Source organism: Corylus avellana, chromosome ca7 (genome assembly GCF_901000735.1).
Source record: "Corylus avellana chromosome ca7, CavTom2PMs-1.0".
Classification (NCBI taxonomy): domain Eukaryota; kingdom Viridiplantae; phylum Streptophyta; class Magnoliopsida; order Fagales; family Betulaceae; genus Corylus; species Corylus avellana.
In genome coordinates, this window is record NC_081547.1 from 7,679,515 (window position 1) to 7,693,530 (window position 14,016).

Consider the following 14,016-nt stretch of genomic DNA (forward strand, 5'->3'; position numbering starts at 1 on the left):
CGCCAGCCATCTCATGGGCCATGGGGGTGGCCGCGCGGCCACTTGTAGGCCTAGGGGTGGCTGTCGACCACCCTTCCCCCCACTTGGGGTGGCCGGCAACCACCCCTTCAATTCTATTGTTTTTTTTTAAAAAAAAAAAAATTAATTTTTTATTTCATATGTAGTATAATCTAGTGTAGTTGAACTTTTTTTTTATAAAAGAAAAACTTAAGTTTGGTAAGTTTAGCTTAGACGTCACCTTCTGATTGGTTGCACAAAACTCACATTTTGTGCAAACTCTCTATATAAGTTATTCTCAAAGAGAAAACGTGATTAGGAGAACGATATGGATTTTAATAATCCTTTGGTTATGATTTGATTTTACATGTCTAACTTAAGATAATTAAATCAAAATTGAGATATCTGACCGAAGTACACAAGGAGAACACCTAACATTTAGTAAGACTAAATAATGAAAAACTATGCAGAAATTTATTTTCAAACTTTATGTTTGACAAGAGGCCTATATGATCTTCTAATAAAATTGGTCGGAAAGGGAAGTTTTTTTTTAAAAAAGTTTGATAAAGTCGCTCGATACACCCTTTTTTTTATTTTATTTTTTTTTTAAGCAGTAGATATACATTTTTGCTTTACTTATTTTCTCCCAAAACCAGTTAATGAAATTTTCTTGATGAACAATATATATATATATAACTCGGTAAACAATGTCAATTACAAATGTTTCAAAAAGGAACAAGATTGAAGGGTGAGTAAGTGTGGTGTCAAAATTCTCTCAGATTTCATCCTAGCATGCCTTCTGCAATCGCATATGACCCATGGATAGGCTCAATGGGGCAGAATATACACGATCATTGTAGAAAATGCCCATGCGAAAGACCCACAGACAGATTGTGCATCGATGATGGCTCAATCCAAAATCCACCAACCAACCTGGCTCATGTGTTGCCCCAAGATAAAAAACCAAACAGATGATTCTCTTGGCACCTTGCTCATCATCATACATTGCTCCCTACAGCTGCTTCGTTTTGCTTCATTATCTTTTCCTGGAACTTCATACGTTTTTCAGTCCGGATGTCAAGTATGCTTGGTGGCATTGGTTTGAGGGAACCATGCAACTCAACTAGGTGTGATAACTCATTTTTGGTCAAACTTTTCTTTTCAACAAGTTCAGCAACCAAGGCATCCATAAGCTTTCGGTTTTGCAGCAGAATCTGGTATGCAAAACAAGGAATTGTGACTTTCTTCACATAAGGATATCAAAATAATGTTTTGGTGATATGTGCTTCCTTTACCTCTTTCGCACACTCATAACACAAGTTGAGAATCCGTGATGCCTCCAAGTCAATCTCCTGAAAATTTGTTGGCATTACAATGCATTAGGAGTACAATTCATAGTCATGTCTTACTAAAAAGTTGAGACAAGGTTTTTCATCACTTGAACAAAGTATTAGAAATCCAAGGTTATAATTTTAGAGACAATTGCACACCAATTTTGATCTTATCCCCACCCCCAATTAAAATAAGTAAAATTTGAAAGGCCAAATTCTCCACTGGTTGCTTTTTGCACTTTAATTTCTTTGCTACAGAAACATTTACAAATCCAAATTGGAGTTCATAAAGCAACTAGTGGGGCCATCAAATTCAAAAAATAAAAATAAAAAACCTAATTTACAGAAACCATGATTGATGCCAAAACTGAAAAACCTCAAGAAGAAATTGGAAGATACAGAGAGAATCCATTACGTTAATTCGTTCTGCCACCCAGAAATCAGATAATCCATGATATTTCTCAGAGAGGCCACCAAGAACAAGAGTCCGAGCTTCTGACCTAGCATTATCTGCTGTTTCAGCCCATATCGTACTCATCTGGAGTAATCAAAATGTGTTAATTAACAACATCTAGATCTTGATAAGCAATATATGAACTAGAAAAAGGAATTCCCTACACAACTCAACAGAGCCCTCAATCCCAGCTAGGGGTTAGCTACATTGATCACTTTTCTTCAGCTCAAGAAATTTCAAGATTAATGTTTAAGACGTGACAGTAACAGTTAAATCACTCCAAGAAAGTTTCCGCTTGACAATGCACAAAGAATATCCATGCTTAGTCACAGAATCACTAAGAAAGTATACTTGCACATGTTCCTTTAAAGCTACACAGTTACACACATATACATAGCTATGTCAGAATGTTTAGGCAAGATGCAATGTTTGAAACACGCGTATCTGTGACCAATTGGTTTAGAAAATGGAAAATGTTAAGGTCACAACATAAATCCAACTTATGACCAACTTCTCTCCTATGTGTCATTTAAAAAAAAAAAATTGACAGAGAGGATTTTGAAATTCTGAAAATTTGGGAAAAAAGACAATTTGTTTGGTTTAAAATTCTTTTATACATAAGAGAGAAGTTGGCCATGAGTTGAGTTTGTGTTGTGTCTATATCAAAGCTCTTAGAAAATCTTGCCCAACTGCAAAGTGGGGGAACATCTCGGTTTCACAGTGGACACTCATCAATAAGTTTCTTGATTAGATCACCCCATGCAATGACAAAATCATTTAAGTAAAATGAGATACCAGCACTATTCTCCCAAAATATGTTCGTGTAACCCCAAAGTTATATCTGCCAAAATATGAGCAACAAATACATCTATATAACCACTCCCAAATATCATAATATACTTCCCCAAAAAAAAAAAAAAAAAATTCTTGTCAACAGTTCCATTAGGATCCCTATAGACATCTGCTGCAGAACATTTCATACTTATCTTTAAGGAAACAAAATAGTTTTACATAGAAATAGGTCCTTTATTGCATCGAACTTGATGCCTACTGCTTACTTTTTTCTGCACCATAGTTTCCCTCCAAGGATTTTGAATCATTTGAATATAACCAATTGAAGGTTTTCTTACCTGACCCTCACCATACCAAATCTCATCAGCTGCACGTGGTGCTAGTTGAACAGTTATATGGTCCAGGAGGGATTGCCGGCTGCATGGCATTAAGAAACAAAGAGTGAAAAAAAGAAAGGAAACACACACACACACACACATATATATATATAACAATAAACATGATTTCTAATAAAACTACAACAAGCAACTAAGTGAAAAAAATAAATAAATAAAAATTACTGGAGGCAACGGAGTCCTGTAAGCGCACATCCCTTTAGGACAGCGCATTATGGTATTGATCACAGTAATATTATTATTGCTCACTAACTTCTAAAACATTTCATAGTCCAAGAAATATAAGGAAAATGAATGACACATACGTGAGCATTCCTTCATTAAATTTAATAGGATCCATTTTCAACAGTGCATTATGGTATTGATCACAGTAATATTATTATTGCTCACTAACTTCTAAAACATTTCATAGTCCAAGAAATATAAGGAAAATGAATGACACATACGTGAGCATTCCTTCATTAAATTTAATAGGATCCATTTTCATTCGAACATAACCCAACTCCCTTCCAGCTCTAGGAGCTATTGTGACCTGCATCAGCACAATAAACTGTCAGTAATTTTCCAGTCATTGTTAGACGAGTAACAGGAAAATTCATCTGGAAGAGCAAGCACAAATCAGGGATAATTGATGTGCAGCAATAAGAGAAAAAAAAATTAATGGGTTAAATTTTAAGCTGATCAATCCAATGACAGTCCAGAATTCCAAAAGGTACAGAATATGATGCAAATTCCTCGAGGACAATTAGAGCCGAGAAGCCACCTAGATAGTAGGGCCAAAAAGAACAGAAAAATCATAATAACTAATCACCAAAGAAAAAACAAATGTAGTTGTTCAAAGATACAATGTATTGAAAAATAAAGACTTCATCTCCTCTTAAGTCTTCCGATAGTCCTAAAACTTCAATCATTCATTTTCCTCCAAAGACACCACAAAAGGCACGAAGGCACCATCTTTCATTCAGTAGCACTTCGTGTGCTGCCAACAGTCCACCGATAAGCATACAAACCGACTACTTCGATGCCACTTTGCTCCATCCAGGATGATCATTTCAATCAAGTCATTGTTGTTTCCCCCACTACCTTGGCCCAGGTCCTTTCCAACATTAGTTTTCTATTAATTACCAAGATTATCATATACATATTCATCAGGAATGTTTAAAATATAAACAGAAAAAATGTGATACATTTATTACATATTCACTAAAATTTTTAAGGATTTCTTTTATTCTGCAGATTTCTCCCTTTTTTGGTGCTCTGGGGTGTATCTTGTGCATGAAAGCAAGGTGACCAACTCATTCCAGGCAGATGAAAGTTGGGTCAACGAGAAATATCCAGAGAAGAAACTAGCAGTCGAGCCACAAAGAGGAACAAAGTACTGACTTGTTTAGATTTCATCAAATCCTGAACTAGTATAACAGACACATTGGACTCTTTAACTATTTCTTTTTTGTTTTTTTTTTGGCTTCAAACTGACTCTACTTTGATTTATTTTCTCAACTCATCTCGACTCAACTAAAGCTTAATCGCAATCAAATTGGAATCGATTTTACGGACCCCTGCCAATAAATTGGGATTGGCTATATGTATCTTTTTCATCATTCTATCCTATCTAAAATCATACTCTCTGCTGCATTCTTATTAACATATCATTCTTCACTAAATCTACCCATATTCTTATAAGCCTCGTTGTGCCTCTTTTTTCACTTGACACTTGAACTGCGTTTCTGGTGCCGTTTTAGTTCAAGACAACCAACATGAAGCACAACTTGTCAAGATTTACGTACAGGCTAAACATAAACAGTTACGAAATAAGGATAGATATCTACACTGACTGATGCAAAATTAATTCATAAGTGCCTAGAAGAATCTAAAACTGATATGACAAAAGTTAAGTGGTTAATTGAGATTTGATTTCAAAGATTTGTTGTAATTGATTGTAATCTCCTACAATCAGATTTGATATTGATTTCATTGTAATTTGATTTGATTACCATACTTACTTGCCTCCAATTTATTTGCAAGTAATTGAGATGTCATTAAAAGAGTAAGACACCCTTAAGTACACAAAAAGTATAAATGAAAAAAAACCTACCTAGAAAGAGAAAAGAGATCAGGGAATTCATGATAACTAATCACTAAAGGAAAAACAAAAGCAGCTGTCCAGAGATATATAGTGCGAAAAAATACAGCCTTAATCTCCTTTAACATCATTTCATAGTCCTCAAAACTACTGTCATTTAGTTCTCTCCATAGTAATCACAACAGACACAAAGGCATCATCTTCCACACAGACATGCCACTTCCTCAGATTGTCCATGATAAACAGTGGAAACTATTGTAGGATTGTAAAGAAAAGCTTGTGTAACGATTTAGGAAAAAACACTAGCCACATCTGTACTATCACCCCCAAAATGACTAGTCAATTTTGGACTTTCCTAAAATTTCTTATAAAGCTTAGTTTTACCTAGTCACTAGGCAATGTGAAACTTAACACTCATGACTATCTTTATAAACCACCAACTCTATATGGGCTACTACTCATCTTCCCAATATGGGATCAAAGTATTACACTTTGGTAGACAATGAAGTGGAGAAATTCATAAGGTAATTTCCTTTGGTTTAATGTAGTGTATTTGGAGAGAAATGAATCCACACACTATTGAAAATGCAAATTACCGATAATGAAGAAGAATTTTTTGTTCTTGACGTCTCTTTATGATTGGACAGAAGCTACTGCTTCATACTCCTTTTAGAATGTGTTGCAGCCTTTCATATTTTTGAGTTTTATATGTTAAATTTGCTTTGGGTGTTCATCCAGCGGTTGCACACCATAATGTGCTTTTCTAGTGAAACTTATTACTTATCAAAAACAAAATTGTAACTTTCTAGGTCTAAGTTTAAGTAAGACGTTAATGGGTTCACCTCAGTTCCAATTCTGACCAAAATAATAGAGATGAAAATTAATGCAGCTACAGAGCTCTGAGAATTTATATGGCAGAAAAAAGTGAAAATGCTTGAGTTTAAGAACCATACAAACTCAATATTCTTAAGGTCAGGAAAGTTCACTGCTACAACAGCCATTGCTGCTTCATTAATTGCTACTTGCTTCCATGTCTCCAAGCTTCTATCCTTTCTATCTAGCATTCCTCTTTCTTCTATTTGTGCAGCTTGTAACAAGTCATCAGTAGTAATCTGCACAAGTACAATAAGTTCTTTATTGGCACCATCGTGAAGTGTTCCAAAGGGGCAATTGTTAGAACACCCGGCCATTTTGTTAGTGTAAAAATTTTTTTTTTGATAAGTAATAATGATATAAAAAGCGCAGAAGGGCGCAACCCACATACACGGGAAGTATAAAAGAGAGCGCCTAAAAGGGAGAAAAATGAAAAAGGAAATTATAGAAACTAATCCCTATAGGAGCAAGCTAAGCGGCTTTCCAGGAATACAAAGTAAAGAAGAAGAAATGGGTCAATTCCTCTATGGTCCTAGTGGAGTTCTCAAAGCATCTAGCATTCCTTTTATTCCAAATACACCACATGAGACACAGAGGGATCATCTTCCACACTACCGCGCTTCGGGAACGTCCTCCCGACCACCAACAATCAAACAAGCCCCTCACCTTGCAAGGCATGACCCAATGCAACCCAAATCGATCAAAAATAATATGCCAAAGAATGCTCGCGGTCTCGCAATGGAGAAGAAGATGATTGACCGACTCTCAATTCTTCTTGCACATACAACACCACTCCACTATCACTAGGTTCCTCTTCCGCAGGGTGTCGTGAGTCAAAATCTTGCCTAAGGCTGCGGTCCACCCGAAAAAAGCCACTCGCATAGGCACCTTAGTACGCCAAATGCTCTTCCAAGGAAACACCTCATGATCTAAATTAGACAAGGCCTTGAAAAGTGACTTAACCTCGAACTTGCCTTTCTTAGACGATGACCATTGAATACGATCCACAGAACCTGTGGATATCTTGCAAGAGTACAACCGGTCCAAGAAAGCAGAAATCAAATCCATCTCCCAGTCCTGTACGGGCCGCACAAAAATGACATTCCACTCGACCACCCCACTCCTCCACATGAAGTTATCCTTCACCCAAGCTTCTTTATGTCTGGCAATGTTGAACAAGGACGGGAAAGCATGCTTCAAAGCGGAATCCCCACACCAAATATCATGCCAAAAACGAACTTTCGAACCCACCCCCACCTCAAAACGGATGCCTTTGGCAAAAAAATCCCAACCTTGACGAATGTGTTTCCATAAGCCCACACCATGGGAACCCGAGACCTTCTTTGTGCACCACCCACCATCCTGATCTCCATACTTAGATTTGATAACCTTATACCACAAAGCCTCACTCTCATTCGCATATCTCCAAAGCCATTTACCTAGGAGAGCTTGATTAAACTGATGCAACTTTCGAATGCCAAGCCCGCCGTACCGAAGGGGACGACAGACTTGATTCCAATTTACAAGATGCATCTTAGGCTCGTCTCCCATCCCTCCCCACAAGAAATCTCTTTGAACTTTCTCAAGTCTTTTAGCTACACTCATAGGGATCGAAAACAGAGACAAAAAGTAAGTCGGTAGATTAGAGAGCGTACTCTTAATGAGAGTTAAACGACCTCCTTTAGAGAGATACATTCTCTTCCAACTTGCCATCTGACGCTCCATCTTTTCGATCACATCATTCCACATAGCTGTATCCTTATGCACCACCCCAAGAGGGAGACCCAAATACTTCATAGGCAAATTGGCAACACTACACCCAAGGATATCAACTAAACCCTCAATGTTCTCCACCTCCCCAATAGCCACAATTTTAGACTTTCCAAGATTCACTCTCAAACCCGAAACAGCTTCAAAACATAAAAGAATGAGCCGCACATACCGGATTTGCTCGATCGAAGCTTCACAAAAAATCAAGGTGTCATCAGCAAATAAAGAGTGAGAGACCACCAACTCCGATAATACCCTATTTCCCACCGAGAAGCCAGTCAAAAAGCCTAAGTCAACCGTCGCATTCACCATCTTACTCAATGCCTCCATAACAAGCACAAAAAGTAACGAAAAAAGTGGGTCCCCTTGCCGAATTCCCCTCGAGCTATTAAAGAAGCTTTCTGGAGAACCATTCACAAGAATGGAAAATCTTACCGACGTAATACACCACTCTATCCAAGCCTTCCACCTCTCGCCAAAACCACATCTATGCAGCAAATACAACACAAAGTCCCAATTAACATGGTCGTAGGCCTTCTCCAAATCTAATTTGCAAAGAACACCTGGCACCCCTGACTTCATGCAACTATCCACACATTCATTTGCAATAAGAACCGAATCTAGGATTTGACGACCCCCAATAAAAGCATTTTGAGAGTAGGATATGATCTTACCCAACACAGTTCTCATCCTGTTCGCAAGAACATTAGATACAATTTTGTACACCCCTCCCACCAAGCTAATGGGCCGAAAGTCCTTCATCTCCACCGCTTCCGCCTTTTTTGGGATCAAGGAAATAAAAGTTGCATTGAAGCTTTTCTCCAGCTGTTGTCTACGATGGAACTCGGCAAAAACAGCCATAACATCATTCTTAATAACACCCCAACAAGCTTGAAAAAAAGCCATGGAGAAGCCATCCGGACCCGGAGCCTAATCACCATCCATACCTTTAACCACCTCCCAAACTTCCTTTTCCTCAAAATCTCTTTCTAACCACCTTTTATCCTCCTCATCAATGGACAAAAAAGGCTGGTTGTCCATTCTAGGTCGCCACGTGCTTTGTTCCGAGTATAAGCTTTGATAATACCTCACAATGTGATCTTTTACCTCAGCCGGATCATCGGATAAAATGCCGTTAATACGAAGTACTTCCACACGATTATACCTGCGATAAGAGTTAGCCATTTTATGAAAGAAACAAGTATTGCAGTCCCCCTCCTTGAGCCACAAAGCTCTCGATTTTTGGCGCCAATGAATTTCTTCACACAACAAAGTGTTCTCCAAATCTTTCACCATATCCGCCTTTTGGGCCTTCTCCTCTTGGGCTAAGCCCCTTACCTCTGCCAACTCATCCAACTCCTGAATACCTCACAACAACTCTTTTTTCTTCCTCCCAATGTCCCCAAACACCTCCTCATTCCACTTTTTCAAATCCAATTTAAGGGATTTCAACTTCTTAGCTAGCACAAAACTAGGTAAACCCTCAACCGAATAAGACCCCCACCAAGACCTAACCTTGTCAACAAAACCTTCAGCTTTAAGCCACATATTTTCAAATCTAAAGCATTTATTACCTCCGCAAGGAGCCCCACAATCCAATAGTAAAGGGAAGTGATCAGAGATCAAGCGCTGAAGTCTTCTTTGTGACACTGCAGGGAAATGATCTTCCCAATCCAAGGATATCAAGAATCACTCAATTCTAGACCAACTCTCATTTTCGTGATTATTAGACCACGTAAATTGACCCCCCATCATGGGCATGTCCACCAAGTTGTTCTCTGAGATGAAGTCCGAAAAATCCATCATGCTAGTGGAATAGTAAGAAACACTGGAACGCTCACTAGGAAACCGAACAATATTAAAATCCCCTCCAAGACACCAAGGAACCTCCCACACATTCATCAAACCCGCCAGTTCTTCCCAAAGGGCCCTTCTTTCCCCATCCTCATTCGGACCATACACTCCCCCAAAAGCCCACTCCCAGTTGTCCTCCACATTTTGAAAAGAGCATGCCAAGGAGAAAAGCCCCACACATTCCTCCTTACACTCCACCGCCCTCTTATCCCATATCAATAAAATCCCCCCTGACAAACCATTAGACCCTTTAAACTTCCACCCCACATGTTGACCTCCCCAAAGACTATGAACCACCTCTCGGGAAATAACCTCCATCTTAGTCTCAATTAAACACACAATATCTACACTCCATTCTTTCAAAAGACCCCTAATACGCAACCTTTTCTTGAGGGCATTCAACCCTCTCACATTCCATGCTACGATGTTAAGCTTCATTGATCCACCAATGTGCCCCTCTCACACTCCTTGAGCTCCTTAATTCCTGTTGGGGCTGGAACATAGGCAGAGATGCCTCCCAAAACAGAATCACCCTGCATTCTAGAAGCTTCAATAGAGTTGAATAAAAACTCCAAATCCCCTTTCTTCCCTCCATCAGTTATGCCAATTTTAGGGCAAAAATTGAGACAATTATGAACTACCCAGCTGGAAGAAATCATCCCTGGCCCTAAGTCCTCCAACCCAGCTGTCTCTGAGATACTATCCTCTTCCAAACCAGAACCAGTCCCAATAAGCTCCATTGCCGGCATACATTCCACTCCTTTCTTTCCAACAAGAACCTGCAGACTCAGACTGCTTGTCTCCCCCGACAAAACTCCTGCAAACAGCCCCCACTACCATTCCTACATTTGGACGAGAGAGCATCTCCACCGGAAACTGGACTGAGCCCTCATCCGTGCCTACCCCAACAGCTCCAGGCACCACATGACAAATCGGCGACCTCTGAGGATTTTCCGGCGAAAATTGCATCTCCGGCACCCTCTGGGTTGAATCTGGCGTCAACCCCAAAATCCCTTTCCCCTGCAGACAAGCCACAACCAAGACTTCTAACGAGCCCATCACGACCTCGTCCCCTTTTTGCGACCCAAACTTCCTCCTTCTATAAGTCAACACCTCCTTACCCTTGCTGGTAGACTGAACCTCCATCGCCGGAATAGTAGAGACCCTGTTGCGTGGCTTCTCTCCGGCCATAGTCCCGTCGCAAGCCCCCACAGAGTTGCCGAAGACCTCTGTGGGTATACTTTTCTCCGCTGATCCAACCCCCCCTCCCACAGATAGAGCCTTCTCAGCCAGCAACGACGAGTTCTCCGACCGTGCCATGCGAGGTCTCGATTTTGTCGAACTTTTCTCAGCCTCCTCCCTGGATTCCACCTCAGCTGAAAAAGAAGCTTCTTTCGGTCCAACTCTCCCTGGGCTATTGAGATAGCCTACTCATGAGCCCAGCATCCCTTTGTGCTTAAAAACTACTTTTTTATTCACCTTCATCCAGCTGTTGGGTTTTGTGCCTTTACTCCCCAGCCCATACTTTTCCTTCCTTCTCCAAGCAGAAACTCGCTGGCCTCTAACTTTCTTATCCCCCTGCCCAAGCCCGTTTCCCTCCACCTGTTTGATCACCTTGTCTAGTTTCATCAGCCCCACGTCACACTCCTGTTTCAGACGGCACAACGTCTCCCTAACGTTGAGGAGCTCGAGACTTATTGCAGAGTAGGTCTGCCCAGCATGGTTCACCTCCCCCTCCTGTCCCTTCAAGTGCACAGAATCTGACGTCGACTCCTTCTGCACTGCCAGCGTTGACTTGCGACTCACCGGAGCTCCTATCGACGCCCCCACGCGGCCTCCATTCTTGAAGCCTCGTCTGCCAGACTCAACCGGAACTTTCTCAGACCTCGCCAGCAAGGACACCTTCGTCGGAACCACCCCAGAAACATCAAGAGCCCTCACCGAATCATGGGTCTTCGGCAGAAACGCCGCTTTGTTGCCATATTCTTGAGATTGCTGTTTCATGCGATCAGAATCACCTTTCGGCCCCCTATTCACCCTGACATACGGTTCTTGGAAGGAATTGCAGCATTCCTTGGTTAACTTCGATGACAATCTCAGTGTCTCCGCATAGCTCCTTCTTTCCTTCGTCTCCTTGTCTCTCTTTTCTTCCCTGAATACTCGGTGCTCACTGGCCACATGAGACTCACAGAGAGACGAATTTGCCACTCGCATTTCCTCGACGAAACGATCCCACCCCAACCCACGACACTCTTCAGGAATGATGATCGAGCCGCACCTCCTTCTTCCATCAAATTCTTCCATCGTCAGAAAGCATCCATGCCTATTAGAGCATTTCTGAGCTATTATCCTAGGATATCCAGCTCTGGATTGGTCCCAAAAAACTTCTGAATTCTTCACTGCCACCATATCCTCTCCTATTCACACCATCCAAGCTAGCTCGTCATTTTTCATGAAAATGGACCTTTTGATTCTATTACTCCTCTCAAAAATTCTTATCCCAGCTGCCCCAACCTTGATCAAAACCTCAAACTCCTTGGACTCCACTGACCATCTTCTTGCACCAGCCATGACACCGCCTAACACTAACACAAACCAGCTCTCACACGCCCCCACGCACCGACACAGGCGAGAGAGAGCAAAACAAACCAGATTTAATTGAAACTTTCCAGATGAAAATACTTGTTCACTGTTGCTGCATACATACAAGGTAATCCATGGAAACTGCCTGAACAAAATTTATCTTTCTTTAAGTTTCATTAATTTCTCCCTAAGAACCCTATATTGCAAATCAAATCAAAATAACATCTTAGATCTGCACTTGTTCATGATATCAATGAATTCATTTCTCCCAATTCCTGTAAGCCGCAAAGCATCAGCAGCACTGAAATTTGGGATGCTAACTTAGCACAATGAACATGGTGATTCACTCATGACTACATTATTGCAAGGGAAAACCCAATTCAATGATATAGGCTATCCAAAACATCTTTAAATTGATGAAAATAGAAACACCAAGGTTCAGATTGCAAAAATGAAAATTATCACTAGTATTTAATAGCAAGATAGCAGTTGGAGCACAGACAGTAAGAGTTTACAACTAACAGAAAGGAACAATAAAAATTAAAAGCCTAAAGTATCCAAAACATTTTGTTAGTGTAAAAATTAAAAGCCTAAAGTATTAAAAATAAAATACTAAAGAAACCAGCTAAACTAAAATGAGCACATTAAAATTTTGGAAGTTTCTTATTGAGTGATAACTTGGTTTAAATGCACATTAATATGCATAGAAATGATATAAGCTCATATAATTAACTATTATGCAAAATATAGTCGAATTTAAATTATAAAGCACAAGAGATTGGGATACAAAATCTTTCAAGCTAATTTCCCTAGCATGGGCTAGGTAGACAGTTTATATTGAAGGAATGTTCTTGCTACATAACCATCAAATTCTTTACCATCTTTGCAGTTAAAAGTTATATTCATAAAGTTTGCTTCCAGATTTTCATTTACATTACTCCATTTTTTTTAAAATTAATTTCTATGTAACTGCACTCAATGCCAAATGATATTATTTAATAAAAATAAATCCTTTTATGCCAAAAAAAAAAAAAAAAAAAAAAAAGGGAAACCAAAGAAAGCTCAATATTCAGAAAAAGTGTACCTCGGTCCTTCCATCCCGGATCATATTGATAGCAGCAACCTCAACTATGTTGGCTAGCTCTGCTCCAACCATGCCATCAGTCATACTAGCTACAGCCATATAGTCCACATCTTCAGCCATAGGCTTCTTACGGGCATGAACCTACAACCATGAAAATATAACAAATTGGAAAAACGTAAAAACTGGAAATTGATAGAAAAGTATTGAAAGGAGACTGCATGGCAATTGTGATACGCCATAAATACAGTATTCAACATGTAAATGAAGATTCAGGTTAGGAACCGGTACCTTCAATATTTCAATTCGACCTATAAGACCAGGCTTAGGAATATATATTTTCCTATCAAACCGTCCAGGTCTCACAAGGGCTGGATCTAGAATATCTGGTCTATTCGTGGAAGCAATGGTGATCACTTCCCCTCTTCCTTCAAATCCATCCAAGCAGACAAGGAGCTGTAGCATAAACACAACATCATCAATTAACAAAGAGAAGAACAGTACAAGATTTTTGAAATGAACTACGTGCTGTAACCAACCTGATTAAGAGTAGCATCCCGTTCTTGTCCACCAGAACCCTTAATAAGACCACGCTCCCTTCCAACAGCATCCAGTTCATCAATGAAGACAACAGATGGAGCCTGTGCAAAACAAAATATAGATAACTACATGTTAGAAAAAGAAAGAAGTGGCATCAGGGAAACATGTTGCTCTCTTTTTAAAAGCAGTAAAAGAAAATGAGGATTAAAAAAATATGTCAACGCTTGATACCCAGTGATACAAGAATAATACTGGCAATTGCT

General features: G+C 39.8%; 1 protein-coding gene across 1 annotated transcript in view; it reads right to left on the reverse strand.

Annotated features, from left to right (window-relative positions):
- Nucleotides 1-653: 653 nt before the first annotated feature.
- LOC132186945 (probable inactive ATP-dependent zinc metalloprotease FTSHI 2, chloroplastic) overlaps nt 654-14,016 on the reverse strand; it is a 16,348-nt gene continuing 2,985 nt past the window's right edge. The window contains exons 3-11 of the mRNA XM_059601071.1: nt 13,753-13,854; nt 13,505-13,669; nt 13,217-13,357; nt 6,006-6,164; nt 3,416-3,501; nt 2,913-2,991; nt 1,744-1,866; nt 1,293-1,349; nt 654-1,211 (exon numbers count right to left, since the gene is read on the reverse strand). Coding sequence (XP_059457054.1) covers nt 996-1,211; nt 1,293-1,349; nt 1,744-1,866; nt 2,913-2,991; nt 3,416-3,501; nt 6,006-6,164; nt 13,217-13,357; nt 13,505-13,669; nt 13,753-13,854 — 1,128 coding nt within the window. The 3' untranslated portion in view covers nt 654-995. The remainder of the gene's footprint in view (nt 1,212-1,292; nt 1,350-1,743; nt 1,867-2,912; nt 2,992-3,415; nt 3,502-6,005; nt 6,165-13,216; nt 13,358-13,504; nt 13,670-13,752; nt 13,855-14,016) is intronic.